The sequence below is a fragment of the Lithobates pipiens genome, unplaced genomic scaffold, assembly GCF_037356315.1.
Source record: "Lithobates pipiens isolate NorthernLeopardFrog02 unplaced genomic scaffold, aLitPip1_a1.2 Scaffold_10, whole genome shotgun sequence".
NCBI classification, from domain to species: Eukaryota; Metazoa; Chordata; class Amphibia; order Anura; family Ranidae; genus Lithobates; species Lithobates pipiens.
Genome location: NW_027507686.1, coordinates 78,606,225 through 78,625,334, shown reverse-complemented (window position 1 = coordinate 78,625,334; position 19,110 = coordinate 78,606,225). Strand labels below are relative to the sequence as shown.

At 43.6% G+C, this 19,110-nt stretch overlaps 1 protein-coding gene across 1 annotated transcript; it reads left to right on the top strand.

Annotated features, from left to right (window-relative positions):
- Positions 1-2,090: 2,090 nt before the first annotated feature.
- Positions 2,091-15,890, top strand: LOC143933090 (transmembrane emp24 domain-containing protein 10-like). The gene is made up of 5 exons (XM_077456035.1): positions 2,091-2,349; positions 7,400-7,520; positions 11,043-11,116; positions 11,206-11,332; positions 13,956-15,890. The coding sequence occupies exons 1-5, from the start codon at positions 2,173-2,175 to the stop codon at positions 14,075-14,077; spliced, it is 621 nt and encodes a 206-aa protein (XP_077312161.1). The 5' UTR covers positions 2,091-2,172; the 3' UTR covers positions 14,078-15,890.
- The last annotated feature ends 3,220 nt before the right edge of the window (positions 15,891-19,110 follow it).

The window sequence follows — 19,110 nt, the reverse complement described above, 5'->3', positions numbered from 1 at the left end:
GGGCGCCCTGGACAGGTGAGTGTGTTTATTAAGTCAGCAGCTGCAGTGTTTGCAGCTGCTGACTTTTTTTTTTTTTTTTTTATAACCGGCCCTCCGCTTTAAGTGGTTAAAAAGTCAACACAGCATGAAATTATCAGCCACTGATATTTACTGGCAGTTGTAAAAAAATCACTGATTTTTACAAACTGTCAGTAAATTTACTGGGGGTTGGCAGCCCTGATCGGTGTGTGAACCAGACCCAAGGCTCCATTCACACCTCACGGTTTGGAATCCGCAATTGCTGCACAATGCGCATTTGTAAATAGTTAAATAATAATGGCACCCCATATGTGATGTGATTCTGCCACAATTTTTTCATGCGTCAGCATCGCGCATCAATCATGGCAATGTTTTTAGAAATTACGTGAAGTTTTTTTTGCCCGAAAACATAGTTGCCAACATTGTAAAAAAAAAAAAAATCGGGACACTTTTTTGGCAGTTGGCGGAGTTGTATTATAATTAGGGGGCGGGGCATGCGGTTATAGGTGTGGCATATAAAAAGGTGAAAAAATATGGGCATGGTTTACTTAAAATAGTGGGTGTGGCTTGCATGGGGGCATGGCTCGAAGGGGTGTGGTTAGAGTCTGAGATTCGGGGGGGGGGGGAGAGGGAAAGGAGAGACAGCAGCCCCCCCGATCCTACACCACAATAGCAATATGTGTTTGCCAGAGTTTGACAATCAGCAGCTAAAGATACTCCAAATACCTGGTGTTAGCGCTTCAATAATCCCGGCGCCATGATTGTTATGGTGTCAGGATGATTGAAGCGCATTATTTCTATTATTACATTGTAATATGAAATGAAATCATTCAACTCACCATAATGCAGAATCAGTGGGAGCCATGAGCACATCACTAGCCACGTTGCCTGCCACCAGATGCCATCAGGTGTCCCAAGCGGAGGCTGTCCTTACATCAGGTGCCCCATCAGAGGTACCTTCCTCACATCTGTGTCCATCAGCAGAGCCCCTCCTTACATCTGGTGCCCCTCTGACATCCAGACTGACCGGCCCCCACAGACTGGCCCCGGCCCCCACAGACTGGCCCCCGGCATCCACACACTGGCCCCCGGCATCCACACACTGGCCCCCGGCATCCACACACTGGCCCCCACATCCACAGACTGGCCCCTACATCCACAGACTGGCCCCCACATACTCATTGCACGGACTCCCCCGACAGGACATTACATCCCCTGGCCTCCAAGTGGCAGCCGTCGTTGCCGCGCTGACTTTGAACTGTGGCACCACCCACTGCTTTTCACATACACTGGCAGCGTGGGGTGGGCAGCGCCACAGGTTCTCTATTGAAGACCAGCTTCTGGTCTTCTTAAAAATGGCAGCCGCTGGCCGCCAGAGGCCGCGAACCTCTAGCCGCCGGCAGCAAAAAAACGGGAAATTCAATTTCCCAGGACAAACCAAATTTCCTGGGACAAAATTAATTCGGGACAAATGTCCTAATCCCGGGAATGTCCCGGGAAATTTGGGACAGTTGGCAACTATGCAAAAAAGAGTCAAGTTTGTGCTTAGAACAGCCTATTCAAGTGACTATACAGGCGCTATGGGACACGCATAATTGTGCGAGAATCACTCTTTGAGCGCTCCAGCTACATATGTGAACAGGCTTTAGACAACAATATATCTATGTTCAGATCAGTAAACATGCACCGTTTTTCACGCCTGTATGCAAGAGACCTTTGCTTTTTCAATATTTATTACTTTAAAAGATGGCCTGTGCCTTCACAGGTTCCAGTGAACTTTTTCCACCCTCTAAGGCTGGATTCACACCTATGCATTTTTTGTGCTTTTTGCATTACAGTCCATTTAACATGGTTTCCTATGGAACACGTTCTGCATTGCAAATCTGCAGAAAGCACTAAAAATGCCTAGGTGTGAATCCAGCCTCTCCCTGTGTGAGTTGATGACAGATAATGGTAAAGCTGAGTTGTCCCAGTGAGAATCACCTGACCATCTGTAGCGGGAAGGAATGCGGAAGTCTCCATTAGAGCGCAACAACCAATGGGCGATCCGAGAGCGAGGCTTGCAGCGCAGATGGTACACGACATCGGAAATCAGCCTTCAGTCTTGTCTCTTAGCAACCCGGCAGCCCTACCTGCTGCCGCCTCTCTGCAGACATGGTGAGCCTTCTGCAGCTGCTGCTTCCCTGCCTTGTCCTAGGCGGAGCCGCGGCCATCTCCTTCCATCTGCCCGGTGACAGCAAGAAGTGCCTGAAAGAAGAGATCCACAAAGATGTGCTGGTGACAGGGGAGTACGATGTGACCGAGCAACCTGGGATCGTCACACACCTCAAGGTATCCCTATGTGACGTGTACAAGTACTGAGCACCGCTCTGCTGTACCTGTGATGATTTGTGTGCTGAGATCCGAGGGTCCCCACTCATTGTCCTTTGTGTGTGAGATTCCTCACATCAAATGAGTTTTGTAAAATCAGTTCTACCCGGATGTGATGTACTGCTAAGCTGCAGGTAGGTGATCGTCACACATGGCAGGCAGGCAGGTGATCGTCAGACGCGGCAGGCAGGCAGGTGATCGTCAGACGCGGCAGGCAGGCAGGTGATCGTCAGACGCGGCAGGCGGGCAGGTGATCGCCAGACGCGCCAGGCAGGCGGGCAGGTGATCGCCAGGCAGGCGGGCAGGTGATTGCCAGACGCGCCAGGCAGGCGGGCAGGTGATTGCCAGACGCGCCAGGCAGGCGGGCAGGTGATCGCCAGACGCGCCAGGCAGGCGGGCAGGTGATCGTCAGGCAGGCGGGCAGGTGATCGCCAGGCAGGCGGGCAGGTGATCGCCAGACGCGCCAGGCAGGCGGGCAGGTGATCGCCAGACGCGCCAGGCGGGCAGGTGATCGCCAGGCAGGCGGGCAGGTGATCGCCAGGCAGGTGGGCAGGTGATCGCCAGACGCGCCAGACGGGCAGGTGATCGCCAGGCAGACGGGCAGGTGATCGCCAGACGCGCCAGGCAGGCGGGCAGGTGATCGCCAGACGCGCCAGGCGGGCAGGTGATCGCCAGACGCGCCAGGCGGGCAGGTGATCGCCAGACGCGCCAGGCGGGCAGGTGATCGCCAGACGCGCCAGGCAGGCGGGCAGGTGATCTTCACACGCGGCAGGCGGGCAGGTGATCGCCAGGCAGGCGGGCAGGTGATCGCCAGACGCGCCAGGCAGGCGGGCAGGTGATCGCCAGACGCGCCAGGCAGGCGGGCAGGTGATCGCCAGACGCGCCAGGCGGGCAGGTGATCGCCAGACGCGCCAGGCGGGCAGGTGATCGCCAGACGCGCCAGGCGGGCAGGTGATCGCCAGACGCGCCAGGCGGGCAGGTGATCGCCAGACGCGCCAGGCAGGCGGGCAGGTGATCTTCACACGCGGCAGGCGGGCAGGTGATCTTCACACGCGGCAGGCGGGTAGGTGATCGTCACACACGGCAGGCAGGTAGATTACACGCGACAGGCATGCGGGTAGGTGATCGTCACACGCGGCAGGTAGATTACACGCGGCAGGTAGGTGATCGTCACACGCGGCAGGCAGGCAGGTGGGTGATCGTCACACATGGCTGACTGGGTTTGCAGTCAATGAAGGGCAGATCATACCTGATTGCAGTGCGTTTTTGGTGCTTTTTGCAGATTTGCACTACAGTACATTTAACATGGTTTCCTATGGAACACGTTCTGTAGTGCAAAAAGCACTAGAAATGCATAGGTGTGATTCCAGCCTTAGACTTCAATGTAAACGCAGTAAAAATGCACCAGATTCAATTTGTTGGTTTCTCCTGCAACTGACTCCTCCAAAAAACGTTTAAAAAATGCGTGTGAACAACCCAAGATGCACCCGAAGAATGCGTGAACCAGGCTTAAGAGTGGGCTCAAACTGCCGTGCTGCAGTTTGCCCACAGCATGATAGTATCAGTTTTTTACCTGCGGTTTTAGGTTCACTCCCATTGACTTATTTTAGACCCTGTGTTTTCATGAAAGCTCATCCTATGTGCGGCATCTTTATTGCGCTTTAAGAAAATACACAGTCTAATAGAGGTCAATGGGAGCGTACATACAGTTACACTGCGGTCTAACCACAGCACGCACCGGCGTGAACTCGCTCTACGGCGTGGTTCTCGTGAGTGCGAATTCAGATATGACTTCAGTTGCACAAAATCGCATGACAATGGAAATCGCATTCTTTTAAGAGGTGATTGTTCATTTTAATGCAGTGCGGGGTGTGTTTGGAAAAGGTGCGGGTGCAACTTTTCTGCGGCTGCAGCATGATTTGGGCTAAAATTCCCCATCATCTAAAAAACAAAACAAAAAAAACGCATGAAGCATGAAACCGCGTCAAAAACACACTACAAAATAGCACTGAAAATGGGATCAATTTACAGCTGCACTAGTGTGAACCTAGCCTTGGTGCAGCCCATACATGGGTCGACTGCTGAATGATTTGTCAATTGAAAATGTAGTGCTTTTTGTGATCAGATGGTGCCGCCATGATTTTAAAATTCAACCAACCAAGCCTTTCACCTCATATTGTTACGGAAAAGAAAATTTTGTTCCCAGGAATCTTCTTTTCTTTCTTGGTCACAGCTCATGCGCATTTATTTTTTGATTCGATTTCTCACGTGATTCTCCCATCATTGATTAGAAATTTGTTAATTTTTCCAAAAATTTCCAACATGCTGGAAGAAATTCCAATTTATTGTCTATGATGCCCAGTCACATCACTGCAGCGCGGTGAGGTGTGATTATTATTTATTTATTTTTTTGCAGTATAGAATGAGTTTTTTTTTTGGGAGCACATGAAAACTGCACGTAAAACACATGTACATGCTTTTTTGGCAGAGCTTTGTGTTTAATGTCCAATTTCCTCTTACAAACAAATTGTGTAAAAACCGTTCAAAAACACATACTCTAGTGTGAAACTATGCTAAAGGCTAAGTACACCTTTACAAAATAATATTAAATACACACATATTTAAAGCAAAACGCACAAAAAACATGCATGTATTATGTGTTTACAAATCAGCCTGCAGAGCATTGCACCTGTGATCAGTGGATGGGTGCAATATCAAGCTGCTGCTGACCCTTCCTCTAGCTCTCTGCCCATACGGAGGTAACATTGGGATCTACAAGTTTGTGTACCGCAGTGGAAGACAGGACTTGTCGTTTTTGCAGATCTCTGTGAATGAATGATGTGGCAGTGAGGGAGACAAATTCCCACATGCTGCGTTTTTTTTATTTTTTTATTTTTTTTTTGGAGTTGTCCTTTAATTTTGTTCTATAGTGAAGTGGCAGCTGTTGGGTGAAGGTACCTAATGTGGGTTGTGTTTGGTAATAGTGGTACCCATAGATTTGTTAAAGCAAATATCCAAGCAAAGGTAGGTATTCAGTGTCTTCTCTGACAGACTACTCAAATCTCAAACCTTTTCTTTTCTTTATTTTTCCCTTCTTGTGACCATGATTAGGTTGTTGAAGTAAATGAATGGTGGTGTGAAGTGAATGGTGAAGATGCCTTCTTCCTGGCATAAATTAAAATGTTCTGGGGCTGAGTTACATGGGCAAGTACTGAGAGATTTAAAATGGTATTCCCCGCACCACCTAACTAATCTTAAAACTGCCCCTCCCCCCTCCTATCACCTGTTCTAACTGACCCGTGTAAGCACTTTCTGGACGCACCGGTCCGGTTACATATTCTCCCTTGTGTAAGCCAGTGTGGCTGTGGGGGAGCGGACAGAGCACTCGGACCATGGCTAGTAAAGCCTGGAGTGATGACACCACCCTTAGGCTTCAATGGCCCATCCTTAGTTGGGGCTTCCCCCTGTCCCCTGTAGCACCACTGGCTGACACAAAGGAAGTAGGGTCACGTGACTGGACCCAAGCTGACTGAAAATAAGCACCTATACAGATGTTTCTTACAGATTAGGTGGGGGGAGGGAGCATTTAAAAGATTAGTTAGGTGGAGCTGGAAATTCCTCTTTAACCACTTGCTGGCAGTCACCTTATTAGTCTAGACCAGTGTTTCTCAATTCCAGTCCTCAAGGCGCCCCAACAGGTCATGTTTTCAGGATTTCCCTCAAATGATACAGCTGTAGTAATTAATTAATAAGGCAGTGAAACTGATCAAATCACCTGTGCAAAATAATGGAAAACATGACCTGTTGGGGCGCCTTGAGGACTGGAGTTGAGAAACGTTGGTCTAGACCAGTCTTTCTCAACAATCTTTTCCTCAGAGGAACCCGTAAAATAGCTTCTAGGTTTAGGGAACCCTTGAATAATTCTCTGAGGTTAATGGAAACTTGCCCCTTTACATTAACGGTCAATGAACAGAATACCCTGTACAGCCAGTTAAAGAGATTGTAAAACCTCACAAAACAGTCTACGCTAATACAAGGCTCTGCAGCAGCTAGCAAGTGGAACAATTATATGTAGTTGTTGTTCAGATCTCGGTGTAAATTGCAGCTCTAGGAATGAGGCTATAACTTCCACCATTTACACCCAGAAGAACATGGCGACCTCCAGTGTTATAAACAGGCTCCAACAGTCACTGTTAAATGATCGCCACCATAAGATCCCCATGAAAGTAGGACCTCACAGCATGAAAGAGGTCAATGTGCATTTGTACAATTAGCTGCAATGCAGGTGTTCTGGATTCTTGGTACTTCTTCAGTCTCAAAACACTAAAACACTCCTGATCACAGTAAACCATAACGAGATGGGACGTTCCAATGGTGTGTTAACCTTTTAGTAAGCGTTGGCCATTCATTTCCTCTCACAGGAAGTAACACAGACATCGCCTGTCCAGTGACTTTACATTTAGTTCACCTTTTCAGAAATACTAAGAGGTGAACATCGTACAACCTCCTCGACTCCACAGTCCTCGCTGTACTTGGTCCAAGGGTGATGAGCTATCAGGGCCATTGTTCTGGAGATTTGAAATCCCCGCCCTTCTCCACTTTCGGGACGGATTAGAGCTTTGCTCTCCGTCATGGAGGCGCTTCAGAGAAAAGAGGATTTCAAATGTGCAGATCTTTCATGGGTGCTGACCAGCCATCACCTATGGAGGTAAGTATAGCGGGGACCCGAAGGGTTTGTGTTCACCTTTTTACATTTTATTAAAAAAAAAAAAGTGAACTAACCATTCAATATTTACTGCACTTGAACAAAATGTAACTTGAAAAAAGAAAACTGTATATTTATGGACCAATAAGCTGTAATACGGTATGTTACTTTTTTGCTTTGGGTTTAGATATACTTTAACTTTGATAGCTATGAAAATGGTGACAGGTGTATATGGAGAACTTTGTTCCAGTCGTGATGGTTTTTGAATGTGCTGTAATTCTTTCTTTTATCCTGCTTTACATATAGGTTACGGATTCCATAGGTCATATTTTATATTCCAAAGAAGATGCAAAGAAGGGGAAGTTTGCCTTTACCACAGAAGATTATGAAGTATATGAAGTTTGCTTTGAGAGCGCTAGTTCTACCGGTCAGTACTTCACAAATGCTGCTATTCATTTAATACTTATTATAAAAAACAGATCTTGCATTTCAAAATGGAATAAAAAAGTGATAAAGGAACTCGCTGCTGCCAAGAAAAATAACTTAAAAACATACCTGTGTGCTGGCATGGGCTCCTTCACAGTCCGACCAGCTGTCAGTTCTAATTAATTCACTGAAGCAGCAGGTAATGATCTTGTTAGGCAGGGACACTGCGCTGTCAATGCCTCTGCCACCTGCTCATGCAAAAGAAGCATAAGACCCCTTTAACACTGGGGCGTTTTTCATGCGCTTTAGCGTTAAAAAAAGCGCCTGAAAGAAGCCGCAACTGCAATCCCAATGTAAAAGCCCGAGTTCTTTCACACAGGCGCTGTGCTGGCAGGGCGTCAAAAAAGTCCTGCAAGCAGCTTCTTTGCAGCGCTTTTGGAGCGGTGAATACAACGCTCCTAAAGCGCCCCTTCCCATTGAAATTAATGGGAAGCGCCTGTAAAATGCCTGAATAACGCTATTGGCAGCAGCGTTTTGTGGGCACTTTTAACCCTTTATTTGGCCACTAGCAGGGGTTAAAAGCGCCCCAATAACGCTTGAAAAACGCTGATAAAGCGCTGCTAGTTTAAGCGGCGCTTTACGAGCGTTTTTTTGGGCGCTGACATTGTGAAAGGGCTCTTAAGGCACTTGGGCTTTCACATTGGGACTGCAGATGAGGCTTCTTTCAATCGCTTTACAGGCGCTTTTTTAACGCTGAAGCGCCTGAAAAACGCCCCAGGGGTCTAAGGGCTTGTTCACGCTTGTTTGAAGACCTGCAATATTTATCACTAGAAAACCACAGGTCTTCATAAGGGCACACAGCAAAAAAAAAAAAAAGTTTTGATTTTGTGATTACGTGATTTAGTGCGCATGGCACCGCGCCTGCTGTGTTTAAACACAGTGGAAGCCGATCAACGGGTATGGCAGCCGCGATCTGACGATCGTTCTGTGGAGAGACGGATCAGCAGTGTGCCGATGCAAACAAGGAAAACCACTGATCTATCAGGGAGCAAAGGAGAGATCTTTGTGTTTCAGCTAAGTTGAAGCACAGTCTCTTTTCCTCTTTCACATGATACTTCTGTTTGAGCATCTACTTTTTCAGACCTACTTTTTTTTTTTTTTTTTTTGTATGCATTTGTGCATATTATGTGCGTTTGCGCAATTTGGCGTGCAAATGCATGAAAACCTATTCTCACAATCTTGTATCCACAGTGAGTTATCAGTCTAGAAACCCAGATAAGCAATTGTACAAATAATGCTAAATTCACAGGAGATTCTACTGTTGGGTAGCAGCAATGAATGGTCACTGCAATGCAAAGCAGGCTATTACAGGCTGAAGTAAAAAAAGAGTCAAGGAAAGTAATTAAGGACCAATATGGTCTGCTCACCCGACCATATTGAGGCAGTGGTATCAAACTTTGCACATATACACCATAGATTTCTAAAAGATTTACTTTGGATAGCGTAGAGCTGTATGGTGTTGACCGGTATGCACCGTTGCCATACGGGGTCCGTGGAGCTCCAATGAATAGCCGCCATCAAAGCTATCGTGCTGTAGGGTCGTCCAGGCCACCGTCCAATTAACAGAGCCGAGATAGTTACTGGTAATGTCAACTTGTCAACTGCGCATGCGTGGTGTAGTACATCATTAGTGACGCATGGAGCGTCTGTCGTGATATTAAAGAGGAAGTAAACCCTGATGGGTTTACTTCCTCTTTCATTCCCTGCAAAGGCAAAGCATAATGGACTACTATCCATCGCATAGTAGTCCATTATGTGTCACTTACCTGACACAGGAGCCAGCGAAGTCACCGCTGTCCCCTGTAGTCCGGCGCATCCATCTTCTCGGTGGGGTCTCGCAGCACCGCCGCTGTCATTAGGCGAAGCCGCGATGACGTCGCTCCCGCGCATGTGCACGCTTGGCATCTTCGTCGTTGACGATGCCGCGCTCGGTGCGCCTGCGCCCCGCTGTCTACGGCGCATGCGTCGTAGACAGCGTTGCCTATCTTCGGGCAAATATCCCCTAAACCGTATAGGTTTAGGAGATATTTCTTGGACCTACAGGTAAGCCTTAATCTAGGCTTACCTGTACTGCCTCTAAATGCTGCTGCTCCTAAACTCTGGTAAAAGTATATGTGTGCATGGACACATAGGGGGTTATTTACTAAAGGAAACTCCACTTTGCACTGCAAGCGCGCTTGGAAGTGAAGTAGCTGTAGATCCAAGGAGGACATGCACACGATTGAATGATAAAATCAGTAGAGCTTCCACTGATTTCAGAGCGACTGCACTTACAAGTGCACTTGTGCAAAGTGGATTTGCCTTTCGTAACTAACCCCCATAGGGATTGATTACTAAAACTGGAGTGCAAAATCTGGTATAGCTCTGCATAGAAATCAATCAGCTTCCAGGTGTGGTGTATGTGTGTTTTTTGTGTAGTAGCTCATTGGCTACCATGCACACCTGCAGCAGATTTAGCATTCTCCAGTTTTAGTAAAATAACCCCATAGGCTTTTAGACCCCTTTCACACCACACCGCCCATTTAGCGGCGCATTTCGTCCGCTAGCGGGGCGCTTTTACCCCCGCTAGTGGTCGCGAATGGGTTAAAACCGCCGGCAATACGCCGCAATAGCAGCGTTTTGCTGGCGGTATTACAGCGCTGCCCCATTGATTTCAATGGGGAGCAGCGGTAAACACACGGCTCCTTCACCGCTCCAAAGAAGCTGCTGGCAGGAGTTTTTTCTGACGTCCTGCCAGCGCACCGCTGTAGTGAGAAAGCCCTCGGGGCTTTCACACTACACACAATGGTGCAGCTTCTTTAGGGCGGATTGCAGGCGCTATTTCTAACGTTATAGCGCCTGCAAAACGCCCTGGTGTGAAAGGGGTGTAATTGAGTTGTGTTCAGGGGCTTTGGCCAAAAATGCCAAAAGCTCCAAACAAAATGTGAGTTTAGGAGCAGCAGTGTGCTCAAGGCCTTGGACACTCCCTAATCAATTCTGGCATCCCCTGATCAGCCCATCTTGAGGAAAGAATTACTCAATTTGATAGAATTTTCCCAGCTGATGGCTATTAAGCCAGCTCCAGGCCAGCTTTTCTTTATATTAAGCTGGCCATACACCATACAACTTTCTTATTCAATTTCCTTTAGATTTACCTTCAACTGCGTAGTAGAAGGGCCTGCCTGATTGCACACAAATTGAAAGTGTTTAGATTTGACCTCATATTATATGGTTTTGGTAAATCTAAAGGAAATCTATAGAAGAAAATTGTATAATGTATGGCAGCCTTAGTGCCTTCATTTCTATACAGTGTACCCTGCCACTACTAGCTTCAGTAAGTGTAGAACCAAACTAGGTTGTTGAAAGTTTATTTTTTTATTTTTTTATTAACATGATGGTAGATGTTTAGAACTCTTTCTTTATCCTTTAATAGTAAACTATGTTCAGCATTTTATTCTATTCCATTCATATTTATCTTTCTTAGGTTCTGCGACAACGCCTGATCAGCTAATCACGCTCGATATCAAACATGGTGTGGAAGCTAAGAATTATGAGGGTGTAAGTTTATTATCTGACCCATACAATGCATGAGTTGTATGTGCTATGCAGCTATAAAATTCTGCTTTGTTGTCCCTGTCACATTTTAGCTGGCCAAGGCAGAGAAACTGAAGCCCCTGGAGGTTTTATTAAGACGCCTAGAGGACCTGTCACAGTCTATCATTAAAGATTTTACATACATGAAAAAGCGGGAAGAAGAAATGAGTGACACAAATGGTGAGTGAAGTTTGAGATTCTCCCAAGACTGGGACAGTAGTTGATGATTGGAGATGTTCAGCAGTAACATTTATTTAAGGATTAAGCTGGGAATCTCTAGCCTCTGTCTGCAGTGAAGTGGTTCTGTCACGTGACATTGCTAAAACAAAAGCTAATCACGTAGATTGCCATTATTGTTGGTTATTGGCCCCATAGAAGTCTGGGGCCAATTTCTACAGTTCGCTAAAATGATTTCAGTCTCTGTGCATTGACTGAAGGCAGGACAACACTGACCACCTTTTATGTTAATCAGCTTTAGGACCAGCAGAGGTTTGCTTTACCCTGTCCTTGGGGCTGGCATTTGGGGGAGGTCAGGCTAAGGCCTAAGCCCTCACGTTCCTATGTTGGCTGTACCTGCTTAGCTTGCGACTTTGGAGTGCAACTTTGACTTAACGCTTTCTGGATCAAAGTCTTCTCAAAAGTCACATCAAAGTAGTGCCAGCACCTTTTCATAGTCGCTGCAACTTTAAGTTGCATAGATTGGAATGGGTGCCATTGAAATCAACCACATCAACTCTTAACAGCAAATTTGTTTCTTGGATAAGTTCAATGTTGACTTGAACCTTCATTCTTCGTATTTACTGAAATACACATACTTTACAATTTGCACATTTACTTTAATAAGTAACTTTTAAAGTGTTAAATGGGTTTAGTGTTTTTCTTGTATAGCACTTTCCATATCTTGCGTATTTGTTCTGCACAATGTCTTTATTCAATAGCTGTGTCTACGGTCTCATGCATGACTTCAACTGAAAGCTCTGGTTTACCACGCCCTGTAGTTTGTGTTGTATGAGGTTTTAATCTTCACCCGTTGTGTTTTTGTTCCTTGGAGTAATTGGCTTTATTTAAATTATTTTATACGACCTCTTCTTTTTTTTAGAATAAAACCTAAAATCTTTCACTCCATTGCAACATTTTTCACTTTTTTATGAATAGTGCAGACCAGAATCTGTCATGTTGCCAACATTTCCTCTCACTTTTCTAATGCTGTGGCATGGGGATAAGAAGTGGAGTAAAATATCTCAAATCGGGACAGAGCTAGTAACGAAAATCCTTTTTACTAGTAGAGTGAGAGAAGTTTAAAGCCTTTGCCAGGTTATTGTTTCAGTGTGTCATCTTTTGCTGGTGACATCCACCCCCCCCCCCCCCTTACTACTTGTCTTGGTGTCACCAGGATAGTAAATGACAAATAATCTTCCTAATGTGGACACAGAATTATTAAAGCGGAGCTCCACCCAAAAAAGGGAAGCTCTGCTTGTCTCTGCCACATTTGATACCTTTTTTGGGGGGGGATACCTGGTTTTGACTTATGGTCACTTCGCTGCGGCCAAGTGAAGTGTAAGTTCGGTCCCCCCTCCTTCACCCTGCAGCTGGCCCATTGATAAAGCGCAGCGCGATTCATGCATGCGAGTATGAAACTGGCTGTGAAGCCACAAGGTGGCAGTGGCTGCACCCAAGAGCTGATTCGACAATCAGCTCGGGTAAGGACAGTGCTGGATGCCTGGATAGGTAAGTTCCCTAATAGTAAAAGTCGGCAGCTACAGTATTTATTTTTACCTACTGACTTAAAAAAATTTTGGTGGGGGTGGCGGAACTCCTTTTTTAACCTGACATATGTTCTAATTTTTCCCACTCTGTCCAAAAATTAAAACAATGTTTTTGGTTGTAGTTGGACTTTCAGGTCTTTAAATTCTGAATGGAAGATTGAATATCTGGATAACAAATCCTTACAATCCTTTATTACCATTGCTTAGTTTATTTCTGGCTAGTACTGTATATATTCTGCTACATTACATAATTTCCTTAGAAAGTGTATTTTATTTTTTTAGTTTTTCCCCCATTCAACCAGTTGGTTGAATGGAAAAAAAGAAAACAATTTGTTGCCACACAAACAATGTTGGACTTTCGTCTCTTCCAGAGCAGAACACGCTGATCAGCACTTGCAGCCGTTGACTGCCAGCGCTGGTTGGATGCTGGTTTTCCAGCATTGGCGTTAGACAATCGTGGCCTCTGTAGAACAGGCAGCTGTACAGATGGGCCGAAAGTGGGTTGATTCCTTCCAAACTGACTGGTTTTGACTGATTTTGGACCGTGTGTACCTAGCTTAGGAGTCTGCAGAACCATCATTCTCTTAATTACATTTTGTAGACATGACTTGTCAGGAAGTCCTCATTTACACCGGAGCATTTGGTAGCTCTAAGCTCTCAGAATCCTTAATCCTATCTGTCAGTGGTGAGCTTTCAGACACCTGTAGCTTGAAGCCTGAAGCTCGAAAAGCTAAATGAGCTACTTTTGAGGCAGATGTGGCCCCATAGAGTTCAATGAGACCGCCTGTAAACTTGAGCTTTTTTTGGGGGCATTTTTTCAGACCTATTTCAGGTGTGTGTGTGTGTGTGTGTGTGTGTGTGTGTGTTTTTCTTTATTTTTTTATTTTATTTTTTTTAGCCAGCTCAAAGCAAAAATGTAAGATTTGGATGATGGGAAGAAATAAATCGCTGACATAAGAGATTTACATGATAATATTACATATACTGAAATTTTTCTACCTGCATATATTGACTTGCTGCTTTCTTCCTCTTCACAGAATCCACCAGCCAGCGTGTCCTTTACTTCACTACGTTTTCTATGTTTTGCCTTGTCTCTCTTGCCACTTGGCAAGTGTTCTACCTCAGGAAATTCTTCAAATCCAAGAAACTCATAGAGTAATGTTTGGACTTGGATGAAAGAACTTATGAAGTGCTGAGTAACTAAGAAAGACCAAGTGAATTTGCAGTTTACAATTGGTTTCCGCATTGTGGCACATTTGTGTAAATTGATAATCGTGAGGGATATATATGGGAGTAGGTGCACAAGTAGCTGTAAAAAAAAAAAAAAAAAAAAAATCAAATTTCAACAAGTCAATTTCGAATTCTTGTATTTGGTACAAATTTAAAAAACCTAAAAGCAGCATTCTGGTTGCTGTGATTTACAGCTACTTGCACTGTCGTTTCACAAATGTCCTTCATGGTACACTATAAAATTTATTGAGCTGGGTGTAATGAGAGATTTTTGATACTGGATTATGATGTTTAATAGAGATTACATATACCATTTTGAGATTTTGTAACAGACCTGCAAATCCAAAGAGGAGGTGTGAACTATTTTAGTGGAAGAAACCATAGAAAGTCTGAAGCTAAAATATTTTTTATTATCTCTGCACTTGATTAAACTCTCCTGTGGAATATATTTTTGATACTACAAAGTATTCTGCCCTGGTAGGCTTATTTTTAATAAACCAAAACCAAGAACTGCAGTGATATACAAAGACCGGTAACCTATCACAGCCAGGCAGGTTTTTAAAGACAAATTGCTGAAAGGTGTATTTTAAATTGATCGCTGTTCGTTATTATACTTTGCATGTTGCTCTTTGCCAAATTAAATCCAATAATCTGTAACATTTCCTTTAATGGTTGTCCATGCCTTTTGTCTTTTACCCTTAACAGAATACTATTGTACATGGTTGCACAGAAGCTTGTATCTAGAAGACAAAGAGTAATTTACTGTCATTGCAGTTATGTACAAATTTGCTGTGAACCACATTAGCCAGATTTTTTTTTTTTCTTCTTTCCCATACACAATATTGGACCCACAAAACAGTCCATTCCCTACCACTTAATCTATTTTACAGAGTAGATCCAAAATGGACAGATATTTTTTAGCTAAATGCCAAGGTCTTGTGATAAGTGTGATGGCCTCGTGCAGTGACTGATGAAGTCATACATAATGTGTCTGAAATCTTCATTCTGACCATGCAATATCTGATGTTTAAAGGATAAGTTCACTTTTAACGAAAAGCTGTCTATGCAGGTAAGGAACGCCTGTAGATAAAAACAAACTCTTGACCAAAGTTAAACAATGTTTTTGCTATAGGTGTATCCCAACTTCCAGAGATGGCATCATCCCACCCTGCCATGTTGCTCCCCTTGTATGCCTAGTCTCTCCCTTATCATAGTAGCTCTGAGCTCAGTGATGCTGTGACAGAGGAGACGGTGGACTGCACATGTGTGGGGGTTTGAGAGCTTGCTGCTGTGATGGCGGAGGTGAGCAATAATGGCTGGAAGTGTCTTGGCAATGTCCTAGCAACAAGGCAGGATGGGATAATGTCATCGGATTTCTTTATCCAGGCTTCAAGAGGTCTTAAATGACTTGCGCCAGTAGCAAGAACATTATCGAACTTTAATCAAAGCTGCTTAGTTTGTTTTTATCTACAGGCGCCCCTTATCTACATAGGCAGTTTTTGAGTAAAGATGAACCAACCCTTTAACTGTTCATTTGCTGATCAGCAACCAGTCATTTTTTTTTTCTCACACTTCTTCAAAGGTTGGTATGCTTGGTTGAAAAACATTCTTCATCTAATATTTGCTTTGTGTACAGTCTGTTTTAAAAAGCTGAATGTTTTTTGCAATGATTGAAACAAACTCATTCTAGAAGGTGTTGTTCTGCTAGTTTTTAATAAAATTTTACTGGGAAATGTTGTAAATGTGGGCATATTATTTCTTTCCCATGTGGTACCTTAAATCACACCTGTTATTTATTACAAATTTATATAGCGCCGTCAATTTTATGCAATATAATATTATGTAGGGCTGAAACAACTAATCGATTTATGAAATTAATCGATTTACTATTTTCATAATCGATTAATCGGCCAGTAACATAATGGGGTTAAACTAAAATTAGCCCTTTATAGTACAAAAAGAGCAAATAATCGCTACTGTAAATATAACTTTCACTGTTCTACAGTACAAAAATGAACCCCTTACAGTAATTATCTGCTTTTTTCTACTATAAAGGGCTAATTTTAGTTCTTTTTAACCCCATTATGTTACAAAACGTCTTAGACCTGGTTCACATCTATGCGTTTTTATGGTGCTTTTTGTGGAAATGCACTACAGTTCATTTACATGGTTTCCTATGGGACATGTTCACATCTGAAAGGGTCAGGGACTTTTAACGCAAAATGGTGCTTAAGACTGGATTCACACCTTTGCATTTTAAGTACTTTTTGCATTTTGCAGATTTACACTACAGTCCATTTAACATGGTTTCCTATGGAACACTTTCTGTAGTGCAAATCTGCAAAATGCAAAAAGCACTAAAAATGCATAGGTGTGAATCCAGCTTTATTGGTTCAATATACTTCAATGGAGAAGCTGCAGAAAAGAATGTAATGAGTTTTTGAAGCAATTTGTGTTTTTTTTTTTTTTAATCTGCCCAAAAAAAATGCAAAAATGCATATTGCAGTAAAATAAGTGCGAAAAAATCAAAAATGCACCGCAGAAACAGATCAAAAGCAAACTGCATAGGTGTGTACCGAGCCTTATGTTGGTCGCACAGATCAATTTTCAGATGAGAATATTCAGACGAATAATCTTTGTACATTTGCTGAATGAACGAATTTTGTTTGACATTTTCACTTGTTTTTAACATTCTGTTTTTAAAATGAATGTAATTTCTAAACGAAAACCACATACACTGAAGTTTTCTATTTCCAAATTTTCCTGTCACTGTGGTTGAAAATGAACGTCAATTTGACCCACTTTTTTTTTTATTTTATTTTTTTTAAGGTTGTTAACCGATTAATCGAAACAATAATCGGCCAACTAATCGATTATGAAAATAATCGTTAGTTGCAGCCCTAATATGTGTAATAAATATATATTACATACATACATACATACATACATACATACATATATATATACATAAGTCCCTGCCCTCAGGGAGCTTACGGTTTAAGATCCCTAACTCGCATTCATACATACTAGGGCCAATTTCGACAGGACAAATTAACCTACCCCCATGTCTTTAAAGTGTGGGAGGAACTGAAGTACCCAGAGGAAACTCGCACAGGGAGAACATGCAAACTCAATTCTACTGTTTACTATCCAGTTCTGAAATCCAGAAGTGTTCAATGCTGATGGGGTCTGGATATATTGATCACAGAGGATATCTTGGAATTAAAGGTTCCGTGATCTCCTTCCACACTTCGTCCTAAAGCTAGCTATAGATGTTCTTGGCTCCCATTGGGCACAGATGAGCCTGAGACACAAAGGAAAGAGGAAGGAAGGTTTTGAAGAAAGCGGGGCTACAATTTTACAATTTTGTTCATTTGAATCACTTCTAGTAGACTGCTGGCAACCACCTAAACAAATTTAAAATGTTTGTGTCCCCCCCTCCCCCTTTTTCCAACAATGATAAAGCTCAAAGTGAAAGCTTGTGTTTTTACTTTGGGAGAATTTTATTTTTCTTTCAACACTGCATTGCATCAAAACCTTTGTTTTATATAAAGCAGGGGGGTAGTGGTGTGCAGTAAAGAAAGCAGAATCCTAAACTGACAGAGGGTCAGTAGTAGATAGTGACAGGGATCACATCAAAACACATAGCAAAATAGCTGACAAATATTTCCAAAAATGCATAAAAGTGCTAGTGCTTCAATCAAAGTGCCAACATAGGTGAATGATCACAGTTCAATACAATAGTGCTGGTAGTGGTCCGTGTGATCCCGTATGGTCTTTTTATGGGTGTCCCCTTACTTTACTGCTGTAAGGTAACAGCATGTACAAAATATATCTTTAGGGTCCTGGATGGCCTTTCCCTTTAAGGGTCCCGTTATGGTATGCTCGGTCCTGGCGTTCCTATCTTGCTTATTAAGATGTGTGGCACCTTTAAGGTGGCTTTAAGATGTGCAGCCCGGAGGGTCTCTCGCCAGATAGCGTATATGTGGGATTAGAGGATAAAGGAAGGATACCCCATAGTGTAGTCGTTTTTCAAACAGCAATTTATTAAAATATTTGAAAAATAGATACTCGCAAACAAAATCTTTAGAAAGGTATTGTAAAAACGAGCAGCGAGCTCGGTATGCGTCACTTCCAGTAGCAAAGCGTCCTGACACGTGTTCGTCACGTGATTTCATCAGGGGATAGCTAGTGCTGATGGTGTCTTTAAATAGGTAATAGAAATGAATGGTATGGCGGCCATATTTTCGGAGACCCGGAAGTGCCATGGCGCCCATTTTCCTATAGGTCTGGTTGCCGGAAGTCGAGCGGCGGCCATTTTCCTGGTTTAGTGAAGTGTAAACATCCGATTTTACGATCGGAGCAATGTAATGCTCAGTTCTAGACAAATAATTTTTAAAGGAAAAATCTATAGCGAAATATCACACAGTGAGAGTCTATATGAAATGTGAGTCACAAAAGTGACTGGTCACATGACTCAAGGAGAAAGGACTATTTATAGAAGAAGAAATTTAAAAGTCACTAATAAAGCAGTTAAGATCAAATTCGATGTTCAGGCCCTTTGGCATAAGTGTATCTAAGGTGAAAATCCATTTGGACTCAAGGTCCTTACTTTGTGTCCTCCTTGCCAGTGTTTTACATAGGGCTCTATCCCCCAGAATTTCAAATGGGATGGGTCTTTGTTATGGTGTGTGGCGAAGTGTCTCGATACATTATGTTTATCGAAGCCCTTTACAATATTCTGTACGTGTTCTTTCACGCGGGCCCTCAGTGGTCTCTTGGTGCGGCCAATATACTGGAGCCCACAACTGCACTCGAGAGCATATACTGCTCCAACAGTATTGCAGCAGTTAAATTGATCTTATGGGTGTTTCCAGTACTTGTTGATGTGAATTCTTTCTCTTCTCATTTGGACGTTTAGTTTTCATACAGGCATAGCACCTCTTACATGGGTAGAAGCCT